The sequence below is a fragment of the Mirounga angustirostris genome, unplaced genomic scaffold (assembly GCF_029215605.1).
Source record: "Mirounga angustirostris isolate CCGP_5_RB_7025 unplaced genomic scaffold, mMirAng1.0.hap1 SCAF_2, whole genome shotgun sequence".
NCBI classification, from domain to species: Eukaryota; Metazoa; Chordata; class Mammalia; order Carnivora; family Phocidae; genus Mirounga; species Mirounga angustirostris.
In genome coordinates, this window is record NW_026991710.1 from 56,429,300 (window position 1) to 56,454,152 (window position 24,853).

The following is a 24,853-nucleotide window of genomic DNA, read 5'->3' on the forward strand; positions in this document are numbered from 1 at the left end:
CCTTTGCTTGTGTTCCCTCTCTTGCTGTATCTCTCTCTCTCAAATAAATATAATCTTTAAAAAAAAAAAAAAGAAAGGAAAACTTATATATATAGAAATAAAATTAAATACATTGAAAGGATTGAATGTTACTGTAATATGAAAATTTAAAAAGACTAACAAAAAAAAAAGAATATGATCAGACAGGTGAATGGAATAGAGCCATGCACTAGATTTTGGGTGTATTTTGGTGGTTAGAAGAAACTGCATTTCCAAAATTGTAAGGAAAGAAACATATATACACAAAAATAAGATTAAATACAATGAAGGGATAGGATGTAACTGTAAAAATGAAAATTAAAAGATTTAAAAAAGGAGTTGATAAAAAAATTTGGTTCAAAAAGGAAAGAAGAAAAATTTTTAAAAAAGTAAAAAGAAAAAATTAAAAAAAAATTAAAGTTGAAAGACTGAAGAATCGTGGGAAAAAAGCCATATGAATTCTCTGTGCTGTATTCCCCTAGCTCTGGAGTTTTGCCGTTCTCATTGATCAGTAAACTTGGTCTTGGCTGGATGTTCTTGCTCATCTTCTGGGGGAAGGGCCTGTTGCAGTGATTATCAATTGTTTTTGCCCCAGCTGGAATTGCACCACCCCTGCCAGGGCACCAGGCTAAGTAAGTGGCTCTGGATTGCTCTATGTGGCTTTTGTTTCCTGAAAGCTTTTGGTACAGCTTTAGAGGATGAGAATGAGAATGGCGGCTTCCCAGTTTCCTGCCCCAGGGCGAGAGCTCGGGGCCCCACTCCTTGGTGCGCCCTTATAGAAAAGCAGTCAATCACTCCTATCTCCCTGGTCTCCGGCCACACACCATGCTCACCTGGCCTGTGACCGAGTGTTTCTGTCTCAGGCACGCAATCCCATTTGGAGTCTCCAAACCCTGCAGATTTCTGTAGTGCGCTCCCGTGCCGCTTCTCCCAGAGGAGAAAAGGGGGGTCTCACAGGTTCTGCCGCTTGTTGGGCTTCTGCTCAGAGAGCACGCTTGACTGTGCCCCGATTCACAGCTTATGGCAACCCTGAGCTGAGAGCCCACTCCTGGGCTCACCGTTTGCACCAGGCTTCCCTGCTCTGATGCCTGGGAACTCTGCTGCACTCAGGCACCCCTTAGTCTTCCCTGACCCCAAGGATTCTGAGAGCACACTGTCCCAGGTAGAGTTCTGTCCCTAGTGGAGTTCCGTCCCAGCTTAGCCACCTGAGCGATGTCCCTCAGCAGAGCAGACTTCTAAAAGTTCCAATTTTGTACTCTGCTGCTCTATCACTTGCTGGTAGCTGGCTTATGGAGGTTCCCTCCCCCTGTGGTCTGTCTTCCCATATATCTCCTAGGAGATACTTCTCCACACATCCTACCTTACTGAAAGTGGTTGCTTTTCTATTTGTAGAGTTGTAGCTATTCTTTTCTTAGATCTCTGGTTGAGTTCAAAGGTGTCTAGCTGAATTCCTGGGACCAGACGAAACTAAGGTCTCCTACTCTTTCGCCATCTTGGACTCCTCTCTCAATAAATAAATCTTAAAAAAAAAAAAAAGAGGAAAGAAGAAAAATTTAAAAAAAAGGAAAGAAAATTAAAAAAAAGAACAGAAAAGTTGTATATTTTGTATACAATAATTGTATATTTTTGCTTCCTTTGTTGTAAATTTACTATATATGTATGAGTTTATTTCTAAGTTCTCTATTCTGTTGCATTGATCTGTGTGTTTGTTTTTATGCCAATACCATACTATTTTGATTACTGTAGCATTGTAATATAGTTTGAAATTAGGGAGCATGATACATCTGGCTTTGTTCTTTTTTAAGATTGTTTTGGCTATTCATGGTTGACTTCTTATAATGGAAGAAGAAAATATCACACTCCCCTCCTATACCACATATATACATACTTCCCATTCTGCCAGTTTTCCATATAGTTAGGACTATGTAAACACTGTTGACAATTGATCCAAGTATGGACTGTAATTTTTAAAAAATATTTTATTTATTTATTTGACAGAGAGAGCATAAGCAGGGGGAGCAGCAGAGGGAGAGGGAGAAGCAGGCTCCCCTCTGAGCAAGGAACCCGATGCGGGGCTTGATCCTGGGACCCTGGGATCATGACCTGAGCCGAAGGCAGCTGCTTAACCAACTGAGCCACCCAGGCGCCCCATACTATAATTTTATTTTTCATTTCCTAAACAACTTACAGTGTCTCTGGAAATGTTTTATTTTCTATGTACTCATTGTTCTTTTAATACCCCAGTACTCCCCCAGTTAACCTTTAAAAACATTCTTATTCTTTCACTCTATTTTCTTGAATAAGTGCCTGTTGGACTTTTCTGACCTGCTCTAGTCTGTCTGTATTGGCTGATGTTATCTAGTCTTGCTGCATAGCTGTTACTTTTGGAATCTCCTTTCACCTTCATTCTGCGGATTCCCCCTTGCATGGCTTTTGGGTTGGATTTCTTGTTTCTTGGATCTCATGTCCTTTTTCTTAGTTTCCTCCCTTATTTTGGTGGGGCAGATCTGTAAAAACTCCATAGAAACAGTAAGCAGAATGTAAATATTTTGAGACCTTATGTATATAGAAATATATTCTACCTTCCTACTTGATATTATTTTTATTATGTCAGAATATAGAGTTCTAGGTTGTAAATAATTTTTCCACAGAATTTCAGTTTCAACTTATATGGTGTTTAAGCTCCAGTTCTTGAAAAGTCCAGATACCTTTCTGATTCCTAACTCTTTGTATGAAACTTAGTTTGTTTTTTTTGTCCCCTGGACCATTGTAGGGTCTTTTCTTTGTACATACAGTTCTGGAGTTTCGTAATGGCATATTTTGATGTAGGTCTATTTTCATCCAGTGAATTGGTGGTCTCTCAGTCTAAAAAGGCATTTTCAATTCTGGGAAATTTTCTGATTTACCTTGATAAAATATTTTTATGATAAAATATTTCCTTATTTTTCTATCTTTTTGGAATTTCTTTTTCTTGGATATTGGGCATCTTAGACTGGTTCTTGATTTTCTCCTTTCCATCTTTTTATTTTGTATGCTTTGTGTCCCAAGAGATTACTTCAAGTTTATTTTCTATTCTTTCTATTACATTTTTGATTTCTGCTACCATTTTTTTTTTTTTAAAGATTTTATTTATTTATTTGACAGAGACAGATAGCGAGAGCAGGAACGCAAGCAGCGGGAGTGGGAGAGGGAGAAGCAGGCTTCCCCCCGAGGATGGAGCCCGATGTGGGACTCGATCCCAGGACCCTGGGATCATGACCTGAGCCGAAGGCAGACGCTTAACGACTGAGCCACCCAGGTGCCCTCTGCTACCATTTTTTAAAAGTTTCAAGTGTCCCACTTAGTTTCCCTTTTTTTTATAGTGTCCTATTCTTATTTCACAAAGCAATGTTTGTTTGTTTTTTTCGCCTGCAAGTATTAGTCGTTATTTTGGAATGGGGTCATTTTTACTCTTCTGCATTGTTTATTCTTCAAGTTGCTTTTTTCTATATTAGTGTCTTCTTTCATGTTAGAGGCTTCCTGCAAGTGCCTGGTAACCTTTTTGCTTTCTGCTTTTATTTACAAGTAGGATAACTGAAAAGCTAATTGGAAACTGTGTGCAGGTGTGTGAGGGGCATGTCAACTGTGGTCTTTGTTGAAGGGTGATATGTCTAGGCTGTTTCCCTGAAGAACTCCTAGGGTGAATCTTTTTAGGTCTTTGTACATGGGTGGTCAGATTTGTCAGGAAGAGCTCTTCTGGTGTTTGCTTGGAGATTATTATCCTGGCTGCAAGGTTTTTGGGATCCTGTAGGGGGGCAGGTGCAGGGGAGGCTAGCTAGAGGTCTTGACTTTGATTTTTCACACTCATCCAATCTCCCAGTGTTAGTCATGGCACATTTGCCTGCAAGTGTGCCTGATTTCCCAAGCCAGACACCATCTCTGTTTTGCCCTTTTCATAGCATAACTTTAGTTCCTAGTCTTTTCTTAGGATGGGGATAGTATTGAAGCCCATTGTGCAGATTGCAGAGGGAATTTGGGTGTGTAATTTCTTAGACTGTGAAAGTCTTGTTTCATCTTCACTTCCACTTCCAGAGTATTTTACTTTATCTGAACCTTTTGTGGGATCTGTGGTGTAAATTGGGTTGCTTCTAAGTTTAGGATTAGGTTTCCTTAGGTATGTCAATGCAGTTATTTATTCATCTACTTTCTAATTTTCAAAATTTTGTTGTTGTCTTCCTTTCATTCTCTTTGTCCCTCTGGGATTATGATTTTTAAAAAATTCACTTTAGGAGAGCCTGGGTGGCTCATTCAGTTAAGTGTCTTGCATTCAGGTCATGATCCCCGTCTTGGGATCTAGCCCATGTCGGGCTTCCTGCTCAGCAGGGAGTCTGCTTCTCTCTCTTTCTCTTTCTGCCCCTCCCTACTCCTCGTTCTCTCTTTCTCAAATAAATAAAATCTTGAAAAAAATTTTAAAAATCACTTTATTATCATTTTGAGCAGGGAGTGGAAACTAGTAGCCCACCATCTTCAACTATCAGTCTTCAAAATAGTCTTATTATAAATTCTAATTCATTTTATTGCCACATTCTGTTAAGTATCAAGTTGTATGATGTCTCTAAGTGAAAGGAAATTATGTCTCTGTTAAACTACTCCGTTTCTTGAGTTGTTTTTGTTTCAGTGATGTATTAATAGGTAGTGAGTCTAAAGGTCCTTTTTCCAACTAACAGGGTTTAATAACTTATTTTTACAAGGAAACAGAGTAATCCAAATTTGACCTGTAAGGAACTATCTATTTTTATATTTATTATTAGTCTCTATTGATTTTCCACATTATTCAGGTTATGCTTCTGAAGTATGTTTTAGCAAATCTCATTTAAATCTTTAATGTCTTTGACTTTAATTATTAATTGGTTAAAATTTATCTCTAAATCAGGAATGATCTGTTTTATTTAAAAACTAATAAAAACCAGTCAACTGCATTGGAAATTATATATATATATATATGTTTTTAAGGATTTATTTTATTTGAGAGACAGAGAGAGCAGGGGGAGGGGTAGAGGGAGAGGGAGAGAACCTCAAGCAGACTTCGAACTGAGCACAGAACCTGGTATGGGGTTTGATCCCATGACCCTGAGATCATGACCTGAGTAGGAACCAAGAGTCGGACGCTTGGTCCGCTCAGTCGGAGTGACTGAGCCACGCAGCTGCCCCTGAAATTATGTTTATAGGAGAAAATGATTTATAACTTTTGTATTCATATCTCCGATATCTTTCTCCAGCTCCAGTAAATAAAAGAAATAAAGTCTTTTCCCATTTTCCTGGACACTTGATCATTTTTCATAGGCAATCATGAGCTTCCTTATTTTTCTTAAGACTATTTAATGTGTTGGGACACCTGGGTGGCTCAGTCAGTCAAGCGTCTGCCTTCAGCTCAGGTCATGGTCCCAGGGTCCTGGGATTGAGTCCCGTATTGGGCTCCTTGCTCAGCAGGGAGCCTGCCTCTCCCTCTCCCTCTGCTGCTCCCCCTGCTTGTGCTCTCTCTCTCGTTGACAAATAAAATCTTTAAAAAAAAAAAAGACTAATGGGTTGAATTTCTTAAAAATGCTATGGTTTTGAACTTTAAAGTATTCTACAAATGTGATCAAAGCTTTCTGTTAGAATCACTGTTTATTAAAGAATAAACCATAGAGTATAAACTCTATATTTTTTTCATTGAATAGAAGACCTGTATTTATTCATCGTGAATGTCTATGTGGTTTTATCCAAAAGAATACATTTATAGGATTAGCAAATAAATGTGGAGCTCATAGAAGATTTCATGAAAATGAATGTTCTTGTAATAGCCTGAGAGAAAGGAGACAGATTAGGGCAGGAGTTCTGTATCTGGGTTTATGAACAGGTTCTAGTGCCTCCCTGAATTCCTGTATGTAAAATATTTTGTCTCTTATGTCTCTAGAGAAAGTTCATAAATGTCTTTCAGATTATCAGAGGCACAAAAAGATTAAGAACTAGAGGCAAAAAAGTCCGTTATGAAAAAAATGTTGTTTAAGTGTTTAAGAACATTGTGGGAGGTGTATTTCTATATTATGTAGCTCAGAGATACGTCTTAGACTCACATTCACTGCTTTAGATTTATTTTTGTTTTTGTTTATTTAAGTACAATTTATAAACAGTGAAATCCTCAGATCTGAGGTATATAGTTTGATTAATTTAGACAAATGTATACTCTTGTGTAACCCATACCCTTTTCAAGACCCAGAACATTTTCATGACCCCAGAAGGTACCCTAACTTTTTTTTTTTTTTAGATTTTTTATTTATTTATTTGAGAGAGAGAATGAGAGAGAGCACATGAGAAGTGGGGAGGGTCAGTGGGAGAAGCAGACTCCCCGCTGAGCAGGGAGCCCGATGTGGGACTCGATCCTGGGACTCCAGGATCATGACCAGAGCCGAATGCAGTCGCTTAACCAACTGAGCCACCCAGGCGCCCGGTACCCTAACTTTTTAAAGTAAAACCAAAGGCCATTCTTTGTAGCCCTTTGGTATAAGGACACATTCTTTGTAGCCCTTTTACATACGTTCCCCTTCACTTCATGCAGTTCTGGAGAATCTGTTAACTAAATGAGTTGCTCAGCATTTTTTTTTTTCCGATTAAGCTCAATGTCCAGTGAGGGGCTTAAACTCACAACTCCAAGATCCAGTCTTAACACTCTGCTGACTGAGCCAGATAGGCAGCCCATAAATTTCATTTTATTTTATTATTTTTATTTCTTTTTAAGTAGGCTCAATGCCCAACAGGTCTCAGACTCACGACCCTGAGATCAAGAGTCACACCCTCTACCAACTGAGCCAGGCTGGCATCCCTTGAATTGCTCAGCTTTTAGACTAATTCTCCCCATTGGACAACACAGCCTTTTTTTTTTTTTTTTAAGGTTATTTACTTATTTTAGAGAGGGAGAGAGAGCAAGTGCGAGTGAGAGGAAGGGCAGAGGGATTGAATCTCAAGCAGACTCACTGCTGAACTGGAGGGCCTTATGTGGGGCTTAATCCCAGACCCTGAGACCATGACCCCAGTCCAAATCAAGAGTCAGATGCCCAACTGACTAAGCCACCAGGCGCCCCTGGACAACACAGCCTTTTAAACTGATGATCTTTTAGGTGAGCAAAGCACTGAGATGACACTTAAGTACTTCACCTCCTAGGTTCTTAAAGAAATTAGCTCATGTGAATTGTTATAGTTAATCCTGTTACTCGCTTAACCCACAGTGGTTAATCAACATCTGATATAATGAGTGAAAGAACTTTAATAAACTTTCCTAAAGATAGTAGTTCAAGGAGTAGCAACTTCTAGAAAGATTAACAATTATTGATCATTTATTGCATTAAAAGTAGCTTCTGAAAAAATACCCACATGAGTAAGAGGTGTAGGACCAGCTCTTAAGCACATGGTAATAAGGGAGACAGACTGTAGCATATAATTTTTCAGTTTGGTAAATACAGAAATAGAAGACTGCACAGAGTACAGTATCACCAGGAGGAAGGCATGGTTAATTCTTTAGGGGATGGTCAAGGGCAGTTTCTCTGAGAAGGTACCTAAGTAGGTTTATGTGTGGATAATTGAGAGAATCAGTTATATCAGCCAGCTTCTAATTTTCCATCTGTCAGTACTTTTAGTGATCCTTAAAATGGATAGAGACTAGAGATTTGGGGGCCCTTCTTGAGAAAATGAATAAAATATTATGAATACAAAATTCAGTAGCAAAGTAAATATTTTGAGTAAAAATACCACAATAAATTATATACTTAATAAAGCAAAGTCAATGAATATCGCAAAATACAGAAAAATAACATTTTTAAAAATTAACTGCCTGATATACCTTAATATATTTTTACTTAACATTTTTTGTCTGCATACTTTTCAGACCTCTTGTCAACACTTTGTAAAATAGGGTTACTGTTTTCTATTGAGAGAATGGAAGGATTATTTCCTCTTTCTTCTAGCATGACTGATCAAAATATGTTTATTATTATTGATAACTTTCAAGAGTTTCAGAGTTGTAACTCATTGGGAATATCATGTACTATTTTAAGATTGTTGTCAAATTTGAGTATTTCTCTACTAAGTTTCTCCCATAGGTGATGCATATTATAGTGTTCTTATGTCTCTGCCAGTATCCTGTGGAGCTCATAACTAGATGACTCTGATCCTGTGCACTAGTGTAAATGACACCAGATAAGGCAGTGCTTGGGTGATAGGAATATTCCTGGAAGTCATTCCTATACCTAGACTGGTGATAATTTAATCATACATGGAAGTGATTGAGAACTACACATACCCTGTGAAACCTAAATATATCTCCCACCTCACCCTCCTTTTAGTGAAGTACCCAGAATACCACATTAACCAAGGATGGAGCAGGAGTTAGAGAAAGCAGTCTTACCACTTGTAATTAGCTTACTTTTGCAACTTTTGTGAAAACGTATGACCATGGGAACACATTGTTAGGACTCTTTCTCACACTGGAAGGGACCCTGCCATTGAGGATCCCTGAAGTTTAAACTGTTATGTCAGGGTAAATCCAATCCTACAGTCTCAAGCTGTAATTTTGTGCTTAGACCATTCTATTTGTTAATTGACTATCAAAATGTTAGTTTAAAGCAAAATATGTATACCACTATACATATGTAGTAATGTAGTATGTGCTATGCTATTTATATCTGTTAAGACTGAACCTAATTTTATAAGCCCAGAATATGAATTTAGCAAACATTGCCAAAATATTTGCTTTACCTTACCATTTTTGGCCTGGAGTCCTTTATTGGTTTGGTTCAACAGACATTTATCGAAGATCTAACCTATGCCTTCTGCTAGGTTCTGGAGATGCAGTGTTGACTTAGAAGTAGTTCTTGCTTTGAGAAACTCATAGTACATTGTAAAATAGAGACGCATGATAGTGACCTATGTGAACACAGAGGAGGCTTCCTTAATCCAGTTTAGGCTATCAGGGAAGCCTCCTGAGGAAAGTGATACCTGAATTAATTCTCTGGGGATGACTAGACATCCAGTGAAAAAAGAAAGTTCAGTTAAAAGTATATGAGATAGGGGGCGCCTGGGTGGCTCAGATGGTTAAGCGTCTGCCTTCGGCTCAGGTCATGATCCCAGGGTCCTGGGATCGAGCCCCTCATCTGGCTCCTGGCTCAGCGTGGAGCCCGCTTCTCCCTCTCCCTCTGCCTCTCCCCCTGCTCATGCTCTCTCTCTCTCTCTCTGTATCTCTGTCTGAAATGAATAAATAAAATCTTAAAAAAAAAAAAAAGTATATGAGATAAGGAGAGTAGGCTCTGATTTTAACTTCGTATTTTTTTCCTAGTTAGGCTGGTTTTATTACAAGAATTTAATTTCCTAGCATTTAGACCACAACACTGCTATATTTTGCATTGTATACCTATTGCTTTACTACTTTGTATTTGTAGGCAAATGATAGACTACAGGAATTGTAGGTGAACCTTTGCTCTTAGTGTGAACTAGAGATCTATATCTGATACAAAAATTGTTCCAGGGGACACATGGTGGCTCAGTTGGCAGAGCATATGACTCTTGATCTTGGGGTCGTGAGTTTGAGCCCCATGTTGGGCATGGAGCCTACCAAAAAAAAACCAAAAAAAGATTGTTCCATTACTGCCAAGGCTGCAGACTTGGTCCTTTATTGCATCCTTTAAAATGGGTCATAGTATTGGATTAAATACCAGGGTAATTCTGCTGTTTTGCTTTGGAAAAAAAGAAAAAAAGAATCCTATTATTACAAGGGAAGTGCTTATTAGCTTTTAAAGTATGATTAAATTACTTTAAACTATGGGAGGATATGGCAACCTGTTCAGTTATTAAAAAAAGATATATATATACACACATATATATGAATACATCACAGAGATGAAAAGTATGGTGTAGGGGCTCCTGGGTGGCTCAGTCATTGGGCTTCTGCCTTCAGCTCAGGTCATGATCCCAGGGTCCTGGGGTCGAGCCCCTCATCGGGCTCCCTGCTCGGCAGGGGGCCTGCTTTTCCCTCTCCCGCTGCCCCCTGCTTGTGTTCCCTCTCTCCCTGTCAAATAAATAAAATCTTAAAAAAAAAAGTACAGTGTAGAGAATATAGTCAATAATTTTGTAATAACATATGGTGAAAGATGGTGACTACACTTATTGTGAGCATTGAGTAACATATAGATAATTGTTGAATCCATATGTTGTACACCTGAAACTAATATAACATTGTATGTCAGTTATAGTTTAATAATAAAAAAAGTATAAAAACTAATTCTTCCCTTCCCTCCCCCTCAGTGGGAGGAGTAAGCTTGTTTAAAATTGCTGAGATGTCTTGCTTTGATTGACCAGTTTTTAAACCAAGGTTTAAGTAGGGCAGGACTACAAAGGGCCCAAGATTGAAAATGAAATTTTGGTATCAGGATTAGGAACTAACCCCGATCCATCTGCTACTTTTTTTGTTGCAGTTAAAATCTTTTAGATTTGTTGTGCCAAATAAAGACAGTGGATCAGTTTTTTTTTCTTTAATATTGGGACCAACTGCTCCTTGCAATAAGAACAGTTTTTTTCTCCCCTTTCAACATCATTATTTAAAGTTAAATAAACATTTATTAGGTATCTGTTACATCCCAGGTTCTGTGTTAGGTACTAGGGATTCAAGGGTGACTGAGACATGATCTATATTCCTGACTAATTCACATTCTAGTGTGAAATGCAAACAAATAAGCAAGAGAGGGAATGATTTAACCCTTTATGGATTAGTGTAAGTGTGGCAGTAGAATTGCTATGGTCTGAATGTATATCCCCAAATTTATATGTTGAACTCCTAATGCCCAATGTGATGGTATTAGGAGGTGAGGCCTCATGACTGGGGTTAGTGCCCTTATTCAAACAAACAAACAAAAAACCACAAAAAAACAAAACAACCCACAGAGATCCCTGGCCCCTTCCACCATATGAAGATGCAGAGAGAAGTGGGCAGGCAGCAACCCCAGAAGAGGGCCTTCACCAGTACCTGACAATGTTGGCTCCCTGTTCTTGAACTTTCAGCCCCTAAAACTGTGAGAACTAAACTTGTATTGTTTATTAGCCACTCAGTCTGTGATATTTTGGTACAGCAGCCTGAACAGACTAAGACAGGGATAAAATGAGGATTGGTGTTTTATTTATACATATTCATATACATATGTGTATACATGCATGTAAATGTGCATATACATATAGTCATTCATTCCCTGAACATTTTAAAGCTGTCAGTTCCTATACTGCGCATATGCTGTGTGACAGCTACCTTAAAACTAAGTTGCTTTAAATATATTATCATAATAGTCCTACATAATTGGTGATACTAATCTCCAGTGTACTATCTAAAAAAGAACAAACACAAAAATACACACATAAGGTATTACAGGTACTTTAAGCTACAGTGAAACACGAGAGAGAATAGACAGTTTTTCCTGGGGGGGTTAGGAAAAAATTTTATAAAAGAAGTGATGTTTAAGCTCCCTAGATGTGTCTTAGTTGAAATACCAGTATATTTGGAATTATTGCCAACTCAGTTGCTAGATTGATGTTCATTCTGAGCTCTGCACAAGCAAATTTCAGTTTCTTCCTTTTAATAGTGCAGCAAATTGTATAGGATTCTGAAAATGGAGTCACTGCTGTTGCATGGAAATCACCCAGATATTTGACTCTGGGCACTTCCTAAAATCTCTTGCGGTTTCAGTACCTATTTACTGACTGGAATAATGAACTTAGTGCTGGCAAAGGAAACTGCAGCCTATATACGACTCAAAAGCTCAGAGGGTGGTTGGAGATGAGTGATTAAACTTTAGTGTCTTCGCCTGTAGTTGAGATAATGCCTCAGATCACTTCACAGGTGTAGAAACTAATTGGCCTTTGTGTGTGAAGTGCCTTATTATTTTCTAAGGATTAGATTGTAAAATGTTGTGGGGCATTAAATAGTGAATTGACCAACCCTCTACCTGTTCTTATATGAAGTCACTGAGTTATACTTTATAAAGTTGTAAATGTTGTGAACCTGCTTTACACTGAGGGGCAGCCCAGTTATCAGTTTAATATACTGGTGAAATATTCCCTAATAATGTGTTAAAGACTTTAGCAAGATGTTAAAATATGGAAGAAAAGTTTCCATGACTAAAGATGTTTGGGAAGCCCTGGACTAAATCATAAACAATTTTCTTTACTACTATAGGACTTCTCATAGCTTATAAAATACTCATTTAATAATACACTAGTGCATCTTTTGGCACTGTGCTAACCAGTGAAATTAGCAAAATTATCTGTTACCTTTAGTCTGATCTTTCCTCTGAGCCTGAGTTTTGTGAATACAGTTGCCTACCTAACATATCCATATGAATGTCTGATAGATACCTCAAATTAATATGTCCAAAACCCATCTCCTCAAACCTATCTCAGTAAATGGCCCATCTTCTACCTACTTGAGACTAAAAACCTAGGTATCCTTGATTCTTCACCACTTTCCACAAATCTTGAAATCCGATAGTGAGTCTTGTTGGTTCTACCTACAAATATTGGAATCTTTCTTCTTTCCATCCCCACCATGAGAGTAGGGATCTTGTCTTGTTCAGTGCCGTGTCTCAGTGCTTAGAAGAGTGCTACTTAGAACATAGGTGGTGGTCAGAGTATGTTATTTGGAAGACAGAGTGCAAGGTGGATAAGTGGATGAAAGAAACTGATTTATTGAGGTGGTGAGAAGCATTTTTTAATAATAAAGATTATTCTTTGAAAAATGTAAAAAATGGAACTATAATTCACACACCATAGAACTCATCCTTTAAAATGTACAATTTAGTGGATTTTAGTGTATTAACAAAGTTGTGCAATCATCCTGGCTATCTAATTCCAGAACATTTTCATCACACCCCAGAAGAAACCTTGTATCATTAGTAGTCACTCTTCCATTTCTTCCTCTCCAGTCCCTATTTTCTGTCTCTACGGATTTACCTATTCTGGACATTTCATATAAATGGAGTCATACAGTATGTGATACTACATATTTTGTGTCTGGGTACTTTTCACCAGCATAGTATTATCAAGATTTACTCATGTTACAACATGTATCAGTGGGCATGCCCTGGGCCAGGTTTTTTAGATTTTCTTTTTTAAGATTTTTTTTATTTATTTGTCAGAGAGAGCACGAGTGTGAGAGTACAAGCAGGGGGGAACCACAGGCAGAGGGAGAAGCAGGCTCCCCGCGGAGCAAGGAGCCTGATGCAGACTCGATCCCAAGACTCTGGGGATCATGACCTGAGCTGAAGGCAAAAGCTTAACTGATTGAGCCACCCAGGCATCCTTTTTTTTCTTTTTTTAAAGATAGACTTTCTCTGTCACTGTATCTCATCAACATTTTTTTAAATCTGTGTTTTTTTATTGAAGTATAATTGACATATAATATCCTCCTAATTTCAGATGTATTCTCATCAGCTTTTTAATCTTACCAGAATTCCTCAATTTCTGGTCTACTGATAGCCTTCTTTCTTGCTTTCTAGCAATGTTAAGGACTTTTTACTTTCCTAACATTAATGATAGCAGCAGTAGTACCACTAATAACAGTGACTTAAAAAGAATGTTAGACATGGGGCGCCTGGGTGGCTCAGTCGGTTGAGAGCCCCACTCTTGGTTTTGGCTCAGGTCATGATCTCGGGGGTTCTGGGATGGAGCCCTGTGTTGGGCTCCATGCTCAGCGGGGAGTCTGCTTGAGATTCTCTCTCTCCCTCTGTCCCTTTCTCTCCCTTCCCCTGCTTGTGTGTGTGCTCTCTCTCTCTCTCAAATAAATCTTTTTTAAAAAGAAAAGAATGTTAGGGTTAGGCAGAAATGTAAGTAGGTATATTTGTTCAGATTGCTAACTTTCTTGGATGAAGATGGTCTTTTTGATACTCATAGCTTTTAGCCTATAGCCTTTAGCTTTATTATTTTTAGAGCATGTTCTACTTGATTTTGGTAATTTGTAACTTTTTTTGCTGGCACATATCTGCCTTTCTGAAAGCATTAGTATGTTTGGCACCTTTGTGAGAGAAATTGCTCTCTGGCGGGATTTTATTTTTCCTTAATGGTAGTACTAAATATTCATATAAATTAGAAGAGATATGAGGAGAAGAAATGGAATTAAGTAGTTTGAAGATTGTTTTAAAAATGTGCCTGATAACTCTCTCAGTTTGAATTAGTCTTGTGCTTTTTCATAAGTGGTTTGATTAAACTATGGTGATTTAGGAAGAAAATTGTTAGAAATAATTGGATAGAAGATAAAGGTAAGCATCATGTAGTCTTTGGTAGTGGGTAAAAGAATGGGCTTTAAAGATTTAAATCCTAGATTTAAATTCTGGCTCATTTATCTACCACTCTTATAATCTTGAGCAAATTATGTAAGTTCTTTAAGCCTCAGTTTTGTTATCCATAAAATAAAATAACAGCCTGTACATCATAGAGTTAAAAGGATTAAATGAGATGTTAACATGTAAAATACTTCTGAGCACAAAGCCTGTAGTAAATGTTAGTTAATATATCATATATGTATAATATATGAAATAGATAATATATGTTATATAATACATTCATCATTACTATTCTGGTGTAGGAGTTCTTAACCTGAAGTTTATTGAAACTATCAATTAACAACTGTTTATCAGGTACTTGGTCTTTAGTATTGGACTTAGACCTATGGAAAGAGCTACTGATGTGAATAACAGGTTGGTACCTAGAGGTGGTGCAAAGAGAACAAATATTAGTGGAGTTCTTACCACAGGGTTCAGTAGTAAGGTAGATATTATTATTCCCATTTTATAGATGAGGAAGCTGAGGCTTGGTAATGTTAAGAACTTGTTCAAGATAACTGTCATGTTCTTCAGTGTCAATAAAACATACAGATACCTTCTAACCCTTGCTGGTGGCCCTGTTTTGAGTTCTCTATGTATCTCCCCCCTGCCTCATTTCCTTTAGCCTTAAGATTCTCCTGTCCAAATTTGAAAATATCAACTTCATTGATAGTTGGATTGGACAATAAAGGATTAAAATTAAGGGTAATAATGGATGTGACAGTGTTGAGATGGTAGGAAATGGTTTATGGGAATTAACCTAGGTGTCACTGTGGGAGCTAATCTATTCTTTAGGTTCTCAAAGAGGGAAATAAATAATGCTGTTGAAACTTAGAAAAGGTAGATCAAATTGGATGACTAAGTATAAGGGAGGTGGGTTTAGGGTTTTCCCTTAGGAAAACCAACCTGTCTTGCTTTAGAAATTGATTGGCCTGACTTGTGTCAGGCCAACCCCGATGTTTATAGCAGCAGTGTCCACAATAGCCAAACTATGGAAAGAGCCAAGAAGTCCATTGACAGATGAATGGATAAAGAAGATGTGGCATATATATTCAGTGGAATATTATGCAGCCATCAAAAGGAATGAAATCTTGCCATTTGCAACGACGTGGATGGAACTGGAGGGTATTATGCTGAGTGAAATAAGTCAGTCAGAAAGACATGTATCATATGAACTCACTGATATGAGGAATTCTTGATCTCAGGAAACAAACTGAGGGTTGCTGGAGTGGTGAGGGTGGGAGGGATGGGGTGGCTGGGTGATATACATTGGGGAGGGTATGTGCTATGGTGAGCGCTGTGAATTGTGTAAGACTGTTAAATCACAGACTTGTACCTCTGAAACAAATAATACATTGTATGTTTAAAAAAAAGAAGAAGAAAGCAGGAAGGGAAAAATGACGGGGGGTGGAATTGGAGGGGGAGACGAACCATGAGAAACTCTGAGAAACAAACTGAGGGTTCTAGAGGGGAGGGGGGTGGGAGAATGGGTTAGCCTGGTGATGGGTATTAAAGAGGGCATGTACTGAATGGAGCACTGGGTGTTATATGCAAACAATGAATCATGGAACACTACATCAAAAACTAATGATGTAAAATGTATGGTGATTAACATAACATAATAAAAAAATTTGAATATGAAAAAAAAAGAAAAGAAATTGATTGGCCTTCTGATGTGAATAAGAGGACTGACCAGGACAAACAATCCTGAATCCTGGTTGTTTATTTGGAAAGAAAAGACCTCAGGGTAATGCCATGAATTATCAATTCAACTCCTTTATATGTAATGTATCATTCACATTTTAATCAGAAAGCTCCAAATTCTCATAAAGTTATGATACTGTGTTAGGAGCTGTACAAGAATAATTAGCAGTTAGAATCCTTGTCTAAGACTGAAAATATGCATAGCTATTTTCATACATTGTTAATGGGATTGTAAAAGGGTACAGCTTATTTGGGGAAAAAATAGGCTTATATAAAATTTAAAAATGTGGGGGCGCCTGGATGGCTCAGTTGTTAAGCATCTGCCTTCAGCTCAGGTCATGATCCGAGGGTCCTGGGATCGAGCCCCACATTGGGCTCCCTGCTCCGCGGGAAGCCTGCTTCTCCCTCTCCCACTCCCCCTGCTTGTGTTCCCTCTCTCGCTGTATCTCTCTCTGTCAAATAAATAAAATCTTAAAAAAAAAAAAAATTTAAAAATGTGAATGTCCTTTAGCACAGCAGTTTTATTTTTAGTGATTTATCCTTCATATATGCATGTGCAGGAGGATACTTACTTCAGTGTTGTTTGTAATAACAAATGACTGGAAACAACCTAAATGTTTATCATTAAGTGACTAAGACATATTATACATTTATATAAGGAAGTACTATTCACTCTTAAAAAGAATAAGTTAGATCTACTTCTATCTTAATATACAACCATCTCCTGGATATATTTACTGAAAAACATTATTTAGTATAGCATGCAACAATTGTGTAAAAACAAAAACAGGCCCAGGTGTTCTTGGCCTTGTTTAGACATAGACTCTTTGGAAGGATATACAAGATATTTCTTCTGAGATTCTTTTGATACACAGATTTCTTCTAAGGAGGGTGGGGTGGAAAGGCAGCATACTTTGTGTTATTGAAAATGTTTTTGAATATTTGCATCAAATGTCTTAAAATGCCATATGAGATATATGCATTTGGCCATACATTGTTATTATGAGAGCTTGTACTCAACGATGAGGACTTTTGTGTATATGCTTTCACATTTGTGCTTTTGAACTTGAGGACTCTGTCAGTTGGTCTTTTGACTTAGAAAGGGGAGCAGTACTGACCACCCGTTCCAGGGTAGGGTGGATACTGGTAGAAGTTTTAGGTTGAAAAAGCTGAATGTGGTTTTTAAAAAGAATATTTAGAAAATATAGAGGGTTGAAATGGTTAGGTTATTCTGCCTGAATAAAGCAGAAAGGTTAGAGAGAGAGAAAATTAAAGGACTTGGGAACATTTTGGAAGTTTGAAAGTACTTGGAAAAGAGGAATGGAGAAAGGAATCAACAGTTTCCAAGGAACTAAAATCATTTTATAAACATTATCTCATCTCTTAAATTACAACCTTTTATAAAAAGTTATTTTCCAGGCTTTCAAAAAACAAAATAAAGAAATTGAAGCCCAGATGATAATTTGTGGTTCCTAAGTAACATAAGAATAGCAAAATGAGGAATAGAACCTTGTTTCTTGATTTCCAATCTAGCCCCACAATTAGCGTCAGATCACCTGAACCTTGTTAATGGGAATAGCATGAAAAAACAGAACAAAATTTTTAAAACTTCTTTTGTAAACTTGATTTGTAAAAGCATTTGTTTCCAAAGTAAGGTTCTATTTTCCCCCCATCAAATCTTAGGAGAAGAGGGTGGGAATAGTGGTTGAATCCAGCTTTGGATATTGCTCTACCATTTCCTTTGTTACTCTGTCATTCTGGTTCAGAAACAGGAAGGACAGTGAAAAAAACTAGCATTTTATGTGCACAGCATTTTACGGTTTTAAAAACATTTTCACATATATTTTCTCATTTTGCAGCAGATCTATCATACAGGTAGTGGTGATGTTTTGTTATTTTTATTAGGCTTTCACTGTTTAAAAACGAATAGACTCAAGAAAGTTGGGGTATTTGCCTGAGAAAACATAGCTGGCCCTCACAAAATCAAACTCAGATTTTTTTTTTCTTTCTACTCAAGAATAAAGTCTTATGAGATAGATTTACTTAGCTTTGTGGAAGACCAATTCTGGATGGAGGATCAATCAAAAAACATTTGGAAGCCTAAAATTTTGTGGCACAGTGATTCAATAAATAGGGGGAGACGAACCAATAAATAGGGGGCAGGTGAGGCTCTGACCTTCCTCTGAGTGCAGGCACAACTGATGTCCTTGTAGCTCTCATGTAATGTACTTTGTCAGCCCTTTTCAGAACAGCATTTCCCATCCTCAGTTGCTGTATTAATCTGAAGAGTGGCTAATTAAAGGGAGTGTACTTAATTTACACCCTGCCTGAAGACATGCACCAGATTAGTCACAGGAGAGTTATTTTTGTAATTAATCACACATACATTAGTGAAATGTCTTTGTTGTTTCTCACACTAAATTTTGATAAACAAAGGATGAGAAGAGCAGGAAAATGAAGTAAGTCTCAAGCTTAGTGTAGCCATAATGATCTTTTCTGTGCTTTTGTATTTTAGAGATGCTGGGAGAGAATTTGGTGTTTAATGCATTATCTGATTAAACTGAAGAAGTTTCTGTACTCTACTGTTGGTCCAGGGCCTGCCTGTGTCTAATGTTTGACATTTGGATTTACTTTGAGAGTAAACTCAGTGGAAAACCACTGAGTGGTTTTAAGCAGAGGAGTAATGTCTGATCAGGGCTTTTAGAGATACCTTGACTGTTAAGTAGAGATACCTGGCAGGGAGAGGGGGCAGTGTTAGAGTTGAAGAACCTCAATTTAGTCCAGTTGAACACCTGAGAAGAGACCGGTTTAAAGGAGAATGCCCTTGCCTTAGAAATGAAAAATACTTGTCATTTGATTGGATATTTGGGTTGATTTGTAGATTCTTAGTTTATCTCAGGATCCTCAGTACTTTTTGGAAAGCACATCAAGTGACTATAATATGTAAGCAGCAAAGAACTACCCTTTACCTTGGGGAAGACAGGAGAGATCATGGGGTTAAGCTTGGGAGAAGGGGTAGTGAGTGAAAAGCTATGGAGAGCTTGGAAAGTATAACTATTGTTCATTTATTCTTTTTGGAATTCCTCTTTCATATTTATAAGCTCACATGTCTGAATGTTTTGTGGTATGGATTTAGTAACATTAAACTTTACAGAGTTGCCACTTACCCAGCCTCCTCTAATTCATTCTTAACTGTTCCTTTTTTATATGAAGAGAAGAAAAGGGAAGTATTGAGAAGGGGTGACTGGGATATAATACAGTTTGATAAGAATTTGATAGCATTAACAGAAAAATCCATCTCTTAAAAACTCAAAACCATTTCTAAGACTAGTTTCATTTGACCCATTTAAAAAATGCATGTGTGTATCCACACGAATTCAGAAATTTGAGCAAGTCAACCATATTAATGTCTAGCTACTTATCTGCGTATGTGAAATTCTGGATTAAGATTGCTGATGCTTCCTATAATTGGGCAGAACATGTAGATTCTCTTTCTCACTCTAGGATTTTTGTGTTTTATTGACATAAAACTGTATCTTTAATGGAGGAAATAAATTATTTGTATTAGAATGAGAGACTTAATAGGGGTGAAAAGGAATAAAATGACTGGAAACAAGTACTTTGTTTTTGTAGACTACAACCTATAATCCTGAATCATTAATTTATTGTGAAAAGCTGGATTAATTATAGCTAAAAATTATCTTTCTCCTAGGGAGTTGCAGTAGGGAATGTAGAGGTTTGTAGGAGTTTTGGGTATCAAACATAGTAGCTACAACAATTATTTTGCTGGGATTTAATGTAGCCAATACAATTTAGGGCTATTTGTGGATTTTAGGATCACCTCAATGTTATTTTATTCAGTAGTACAATGTAGAATATTCTGTTGAAAGTCATGCCTTAAATATTGAGGTTCTTTTTTTCTTTTCTATTCGTAGTGGTAGCCGGTCCTCTAAAACGTTTAAACCAAAGAAGAACATCCCAGAGGGTTCTCACCAGTATGAACTCCTAAAGCATGCAGAAGCCACACTTGGTAGTGGCAATCTCCGGATGGCTGTCATGCTTCCTGAGGGGGAAGATCTAAATGAATGGGTTGCAGTGAACTGTAAGTAGCCTATCTGTTTCTAGGTAGACTCTAAATTAGGTTAGTAGCCTCATTGTAGGTGAGTGGATGTTGTTTGTTCAAGGATCTAGTTATCAACCTAATGCTACAGTTATAGTGATACCTCAGTCCACTTTAGCCTTTATGTTACTTTATTTGTGAGTATGGAGTTTTATGAAATTTTTATCTCCTGTTATAATGTAATACAAAGCATAGATTTACCATCTTCAGTAGAAAAAATGGTAATAATAACTAATATTTATGGCACATTAATTCTATGTCTGGCCCTCAGTTACCCTTTCTACATGGATTCTTTTTATTTCATCTTTATAGCCTAATGATGTAGGTTCTATTGTTATTTCAGTTTAATATAGATAAGGAAGGTGAGACAGAAAGATTAGTAATTTGCCTAGGTCATACAACTATCAGATGATAGAAACTGGGCTCAGATATAGAGCTTTAGAATTTTAGAAACTACACTTTTTTTTTTTTTAAGGATATTATTTATTTGACAGAGACACAGTGAAGAGAGGGAACATAAGCAGGGGGAGTGGGAGAGGGAGAAGCAGGCCTCCTGCCCAGCAGGGAGCCCAATGCGGGGCTTGATCCCAGGACCCTGGGATCATGACCTGAGCCGAAGGCAGATGCTTAACAGCTGAGCCACCCAGGCGTCCCAAAACTACACATTTTTTTTTTAAGTTTTTATTTTAATTCCAGTTAGTTAACGTACAGCATTGTATTAGTTTCAGGTGTACGATATCGTGATTCATGACTTCCATGCATCACCCAGTGCTCATCATGACAAGTAGAGACTACACTTTAGCCACTATGCTAAATTGCCTCTTTCAGTAGCATGCTCAGTTATTTGTTTACATTATGCTTTTTTAAAAAGGCAATTCAATAATGATCTTATGAAGTTAGTAAAATATGTTTGAGATACTCTTTTTATTTTTGGGTAGACTTTTTAAAAAATTTTAAATCCAGCGTAGTTAATATACAGTGTTATATTAGTTTCAGGTGTATGATAGTGTTTCACCAATTCTATACATTACTCGTGCTCATCAAGATAAGTGTACTCTTAATGCCCTTCACCTGTTTCACCCATTTCCCCTCCAGCCCCCACCGCCTCCCCTCTGGCTACCACTAGTTCTCTATAGGTAAGAGTCTGACTTTTGGTTTGTCTCTTTTCTTTGTTTCATTTCTTAAATTCCATATAGGAGTGAAACCATATGGTATTTGTCGTTTTTGACTGGCTTATTTCACTTAGCATTATACTCTCTAGATCCATCCATGTTGTTGCAGGTAGCAAGATTTCATTCCTTTTTGTGGCTGAATAATATTCCTCTGTGTGTGTGTGTGTGTGTGTGTGTGAGAGAGAGAGAGAGAGAGAGAGAGATCTTTATCAATTCATCTGTTAATGGACACTTGGTTTGCTTCCATATTTTGGCTGTTATAAATAATGCTGCAATAAACATAGGGGTGCATATATCTTTTCGAATTTAGTGTTTCTGTTTTCTTTGGGTAAATAACCAGTAGTGGAATTACTGGATCATATGGTAATTCTATTTTTAGTTTTTTGAGGACCTTCTATACTGTCTTCCAGTGGCTACATCAGTTTGCATTCCCACCAGCACTGCCTGAGGGTTCCTTTTCTTCACATCCTCTCCAACACCTGTTTCTTGTGTTGTTGATTTTTGCCATTCTGACAGGTGTGAGGTGATGTCTTATTGTAGTTTTGATTTGCATTTCCCTGATGGTAAGTGATGATGAACATCTTTTCATATGTCTGTTGGCCATCTGTATGTCTTCTTTGGAGAAATGTGTGTTCATGTCTCCTGCTGAATTTTTAATTGGATTATTTGTTTTTTGGGTGTTGAGATTTTTAGTTCTTTATATATTTTGGATATTAACCCTTTATCAGATAGGCCATTTGCAAATATGTTCTCCCATTCAGTAGGTTACCTGTTAATTTTGTTGGTTGTTTTCTTTGCTGTATAGAAGCTGTTTATTTTGTAGTTCCAATAGTTTATTTTTTCTTTTATTTCCATTGCCTCAGGAGACATATTTAGAAAAATGTGGCTCTCTTCTGTGTCAGAGACATTATTGCCTGTGCTCTCTTCTAGAGTTTTTATGGTTTCATGTCTCACATTTAGGTCTTTAATCCATTTTGAGTTTCTTTAGTGTTTGGTGTAAGAAAGTGGTACAGTTTCATTCTTTTACATGTAGCTGAACAGTTTTCCCATTGCATTACTCTTTTCCTGCTTTGTCAAAGATTAATTGACCGTATAATTCTGGGTTTATGTCTGGGTTTTCTGTTCTGCTCCATTGATCTATGTGTCTATTTTGGTGCCAGTACCATACTGTTTTGATTACTACAGCTTTGTAATACACCTTAAAATCTGGAATTGTGATACCTCCAGCTTTGCTTTCCTTTTTCAAGATTGCTTTGGCTAGTCAGGATCTTTTGTGGTTCCATACAAATTTTAGGATTGTTTATTCTAGTTCTGTGGAAAATGCTGTTGGTATTTTGATAGAGATTACATTAAATCTGTAAATTGATTTGGGTAGTATAGACATTTTAACATTTGCTCTTCCAATCCATGTCCTTCCAAGACATTCCTATTTCTTTGTGTCATCTTTAATTTCTTTCATCAGTGTTTTATAGTTTTCAGAGTATAGGTCTTTCACCTCTTTGGTTCGATTTAGTAGGTATCTTACTATTATGGGTGCATTTGTACATGGGATTGTTTTTTTTTTTTTTAAGAGTGTGTGAGGGGGCGAGGCAGAGGGAGAAGATGAGAATCTTTTTTTTAAGGTTTTATTTATTTATTTGAGAGAGAGAGTGTGTGTGAGAGAGACAGAGAGCATGAGTGGTAGGGAGGGGCAGTGGGAAAGGGAGAAGCAGGCTCCGCACTGAGCAGGGAGCCCAACATGGGGTTTGATTTGACCCCGAGATCATGACTTGAGCCGAAGGCAGACGCTTAACCGACTGAGCCACCCAGGCATTGCAAGGACGAGAGAGAATCTTAAGTAGGCTCCACACCCAGGTCGGAGCCCAACATGGGGCTTGATCTCACAACCCCGAGATCATGACCTGAGCTGAGGTCAGATGCTTAACTGACTGAGCCACCCAGGTACCCCAGTGGGATTGTTTTCTTAATTTCTCTTGGAAGAAAGCATATTCATTCGTAGTCAATATGAATGAATGTTGAAAAACCAGAATATTAGGATTGTTATTACTACACCAAGATTATTATTACCAATAGATAAATTTAATAAGATTATTACTGGAGTCAATATAAAAATTAGAAATAGCATCAGAAATATAAAAAACCTAGGAATAAATCCAGTGAAACATAGAAAACTATATTATTAGTCCTTTTTGTGCTCTTCTTAAGAAATTTATTTGTGGAGGGGCGCCTGGGTGGCTCAGTTGGTTAAGCGACTGCCTTCGGCTCAGGTCATGATCCTGGAGTCCCGTGATCGAGTCCCGCATCGGGCTCCCTGCTCAGCGGGGAGTCTGCTTCTCCCTCTAACCCTCCTCCCTCTCATGCTCTCTGTCTTTCATTCTCTCTCTCTCAAATAAATAAAATCTTTAAAAAAAAAAATTTATTTGTGGAGATAGGTTGGGGAATGGGTGAAATAAATGAAGAGGATTCAGAGTACACAACATGATGAGCACTGAATAATGTATAGAATTGTTGAATCACTATATTTTACACCTGAAACTAATATGCTTCTGTGCTTGCTGTTTCTTCTGTACTTACCTGTGTCTGGTCTCCATTCTGTTCCATTGGTCCATTGGTTTTATTCGTTGTGCTTCATAAATTTTGACGTTCATCTTGTTCAAGAATATGTTGGATATTCTTAGTTCTTTGCATTTTCAGATACATTATAGCTTTTTTGATAGCTATGGAATGGCATCCCACTATCATTTAAATTTGCACTTCCATGATTGCCAATTTCTTGTGCTTTTCGACCATTTGGAAACTTCCTTTTGTTAAGTGCTGATTCAAAACTGTCTCACATTTTTCTACTATGTTGTCTTTTTCTTTTTAATCCATAGGAGTTCTTTATATATTCTGAATACAGTATGTTTTTCTTCTTTAAGAGAGAGTGCAAGTGGGTGTGGGGAGGTGATGGAAGTGGTGGGAGAGGCTGAGGGAGAGGGAAAGAGAATCTTAAGCTGGAGCCGGATGAGCCTACATGGGGCTGGATCCCAGGACCCTGAGATCATGACCTGGGCTAAAATCAGGAGTTGGATGCACCCCCAAATTTTTGTTGGCTCTGTGTGTTGCAAAGAATTTTGCCCACTCTGTGGTTGTTTTTTTTCACCCACCTAAGGATGAACTTACTTAATAAACAGAAGCCCCTAATTTCAGAGTAGCCACGTGTTGTGATTTCTGTGTATGCTTTTTGCTTCTTCTTTGTAGAGGAAAGAACACTGATAAATCTAGGATTCTCTTTGAGTAAAATTAAAATTTAATTTTTTACTTATAACTGATACTTGCTTTGCAGCTGTGGATTTCTTCAATCAGATTAATATGCTTTATGGAACAATCACAGATTTCTGTACAGAGGAAAGTTGTCCAGTGATGTCAGCTGGCCCAAAGTAAGACATGGTTTATGATCAATTCTCATTTTTACTTAAAAGTTCTTAGAT

General features: G+C 37.6%; 1 protein-coding gene across 5 annotated transcripts in view; it reads left to right on the forward strand.

The window, feature by feature from the left end:
• MOB1B (MOB kinase activator 1B) overlaps positions 1 to 24,853 on the forward strand; it is a 65,321-nt gene that overhangs the window by 23,325 nt on the left and 17,143 nt on the right. For all 5 annotated transcript variants that reach the window (XM_054508901.2, XM_064584556.1, XM_045881044.3 and 2 more), the window contains 2 exons: positions 20,027 to 20,193; positions 24,709 to 24,802. In XM_054508901.2, coding sequence (XP_054364876.1) covers positions 20,027 to 20,193; positions 24,709 to 24,802 — 261 coding nt within the window. The remainder of the gene's footprint in view (positions 1 to 20,026; positions 20,194 to 24,708; positions 24,803 to 24,853) is intronic.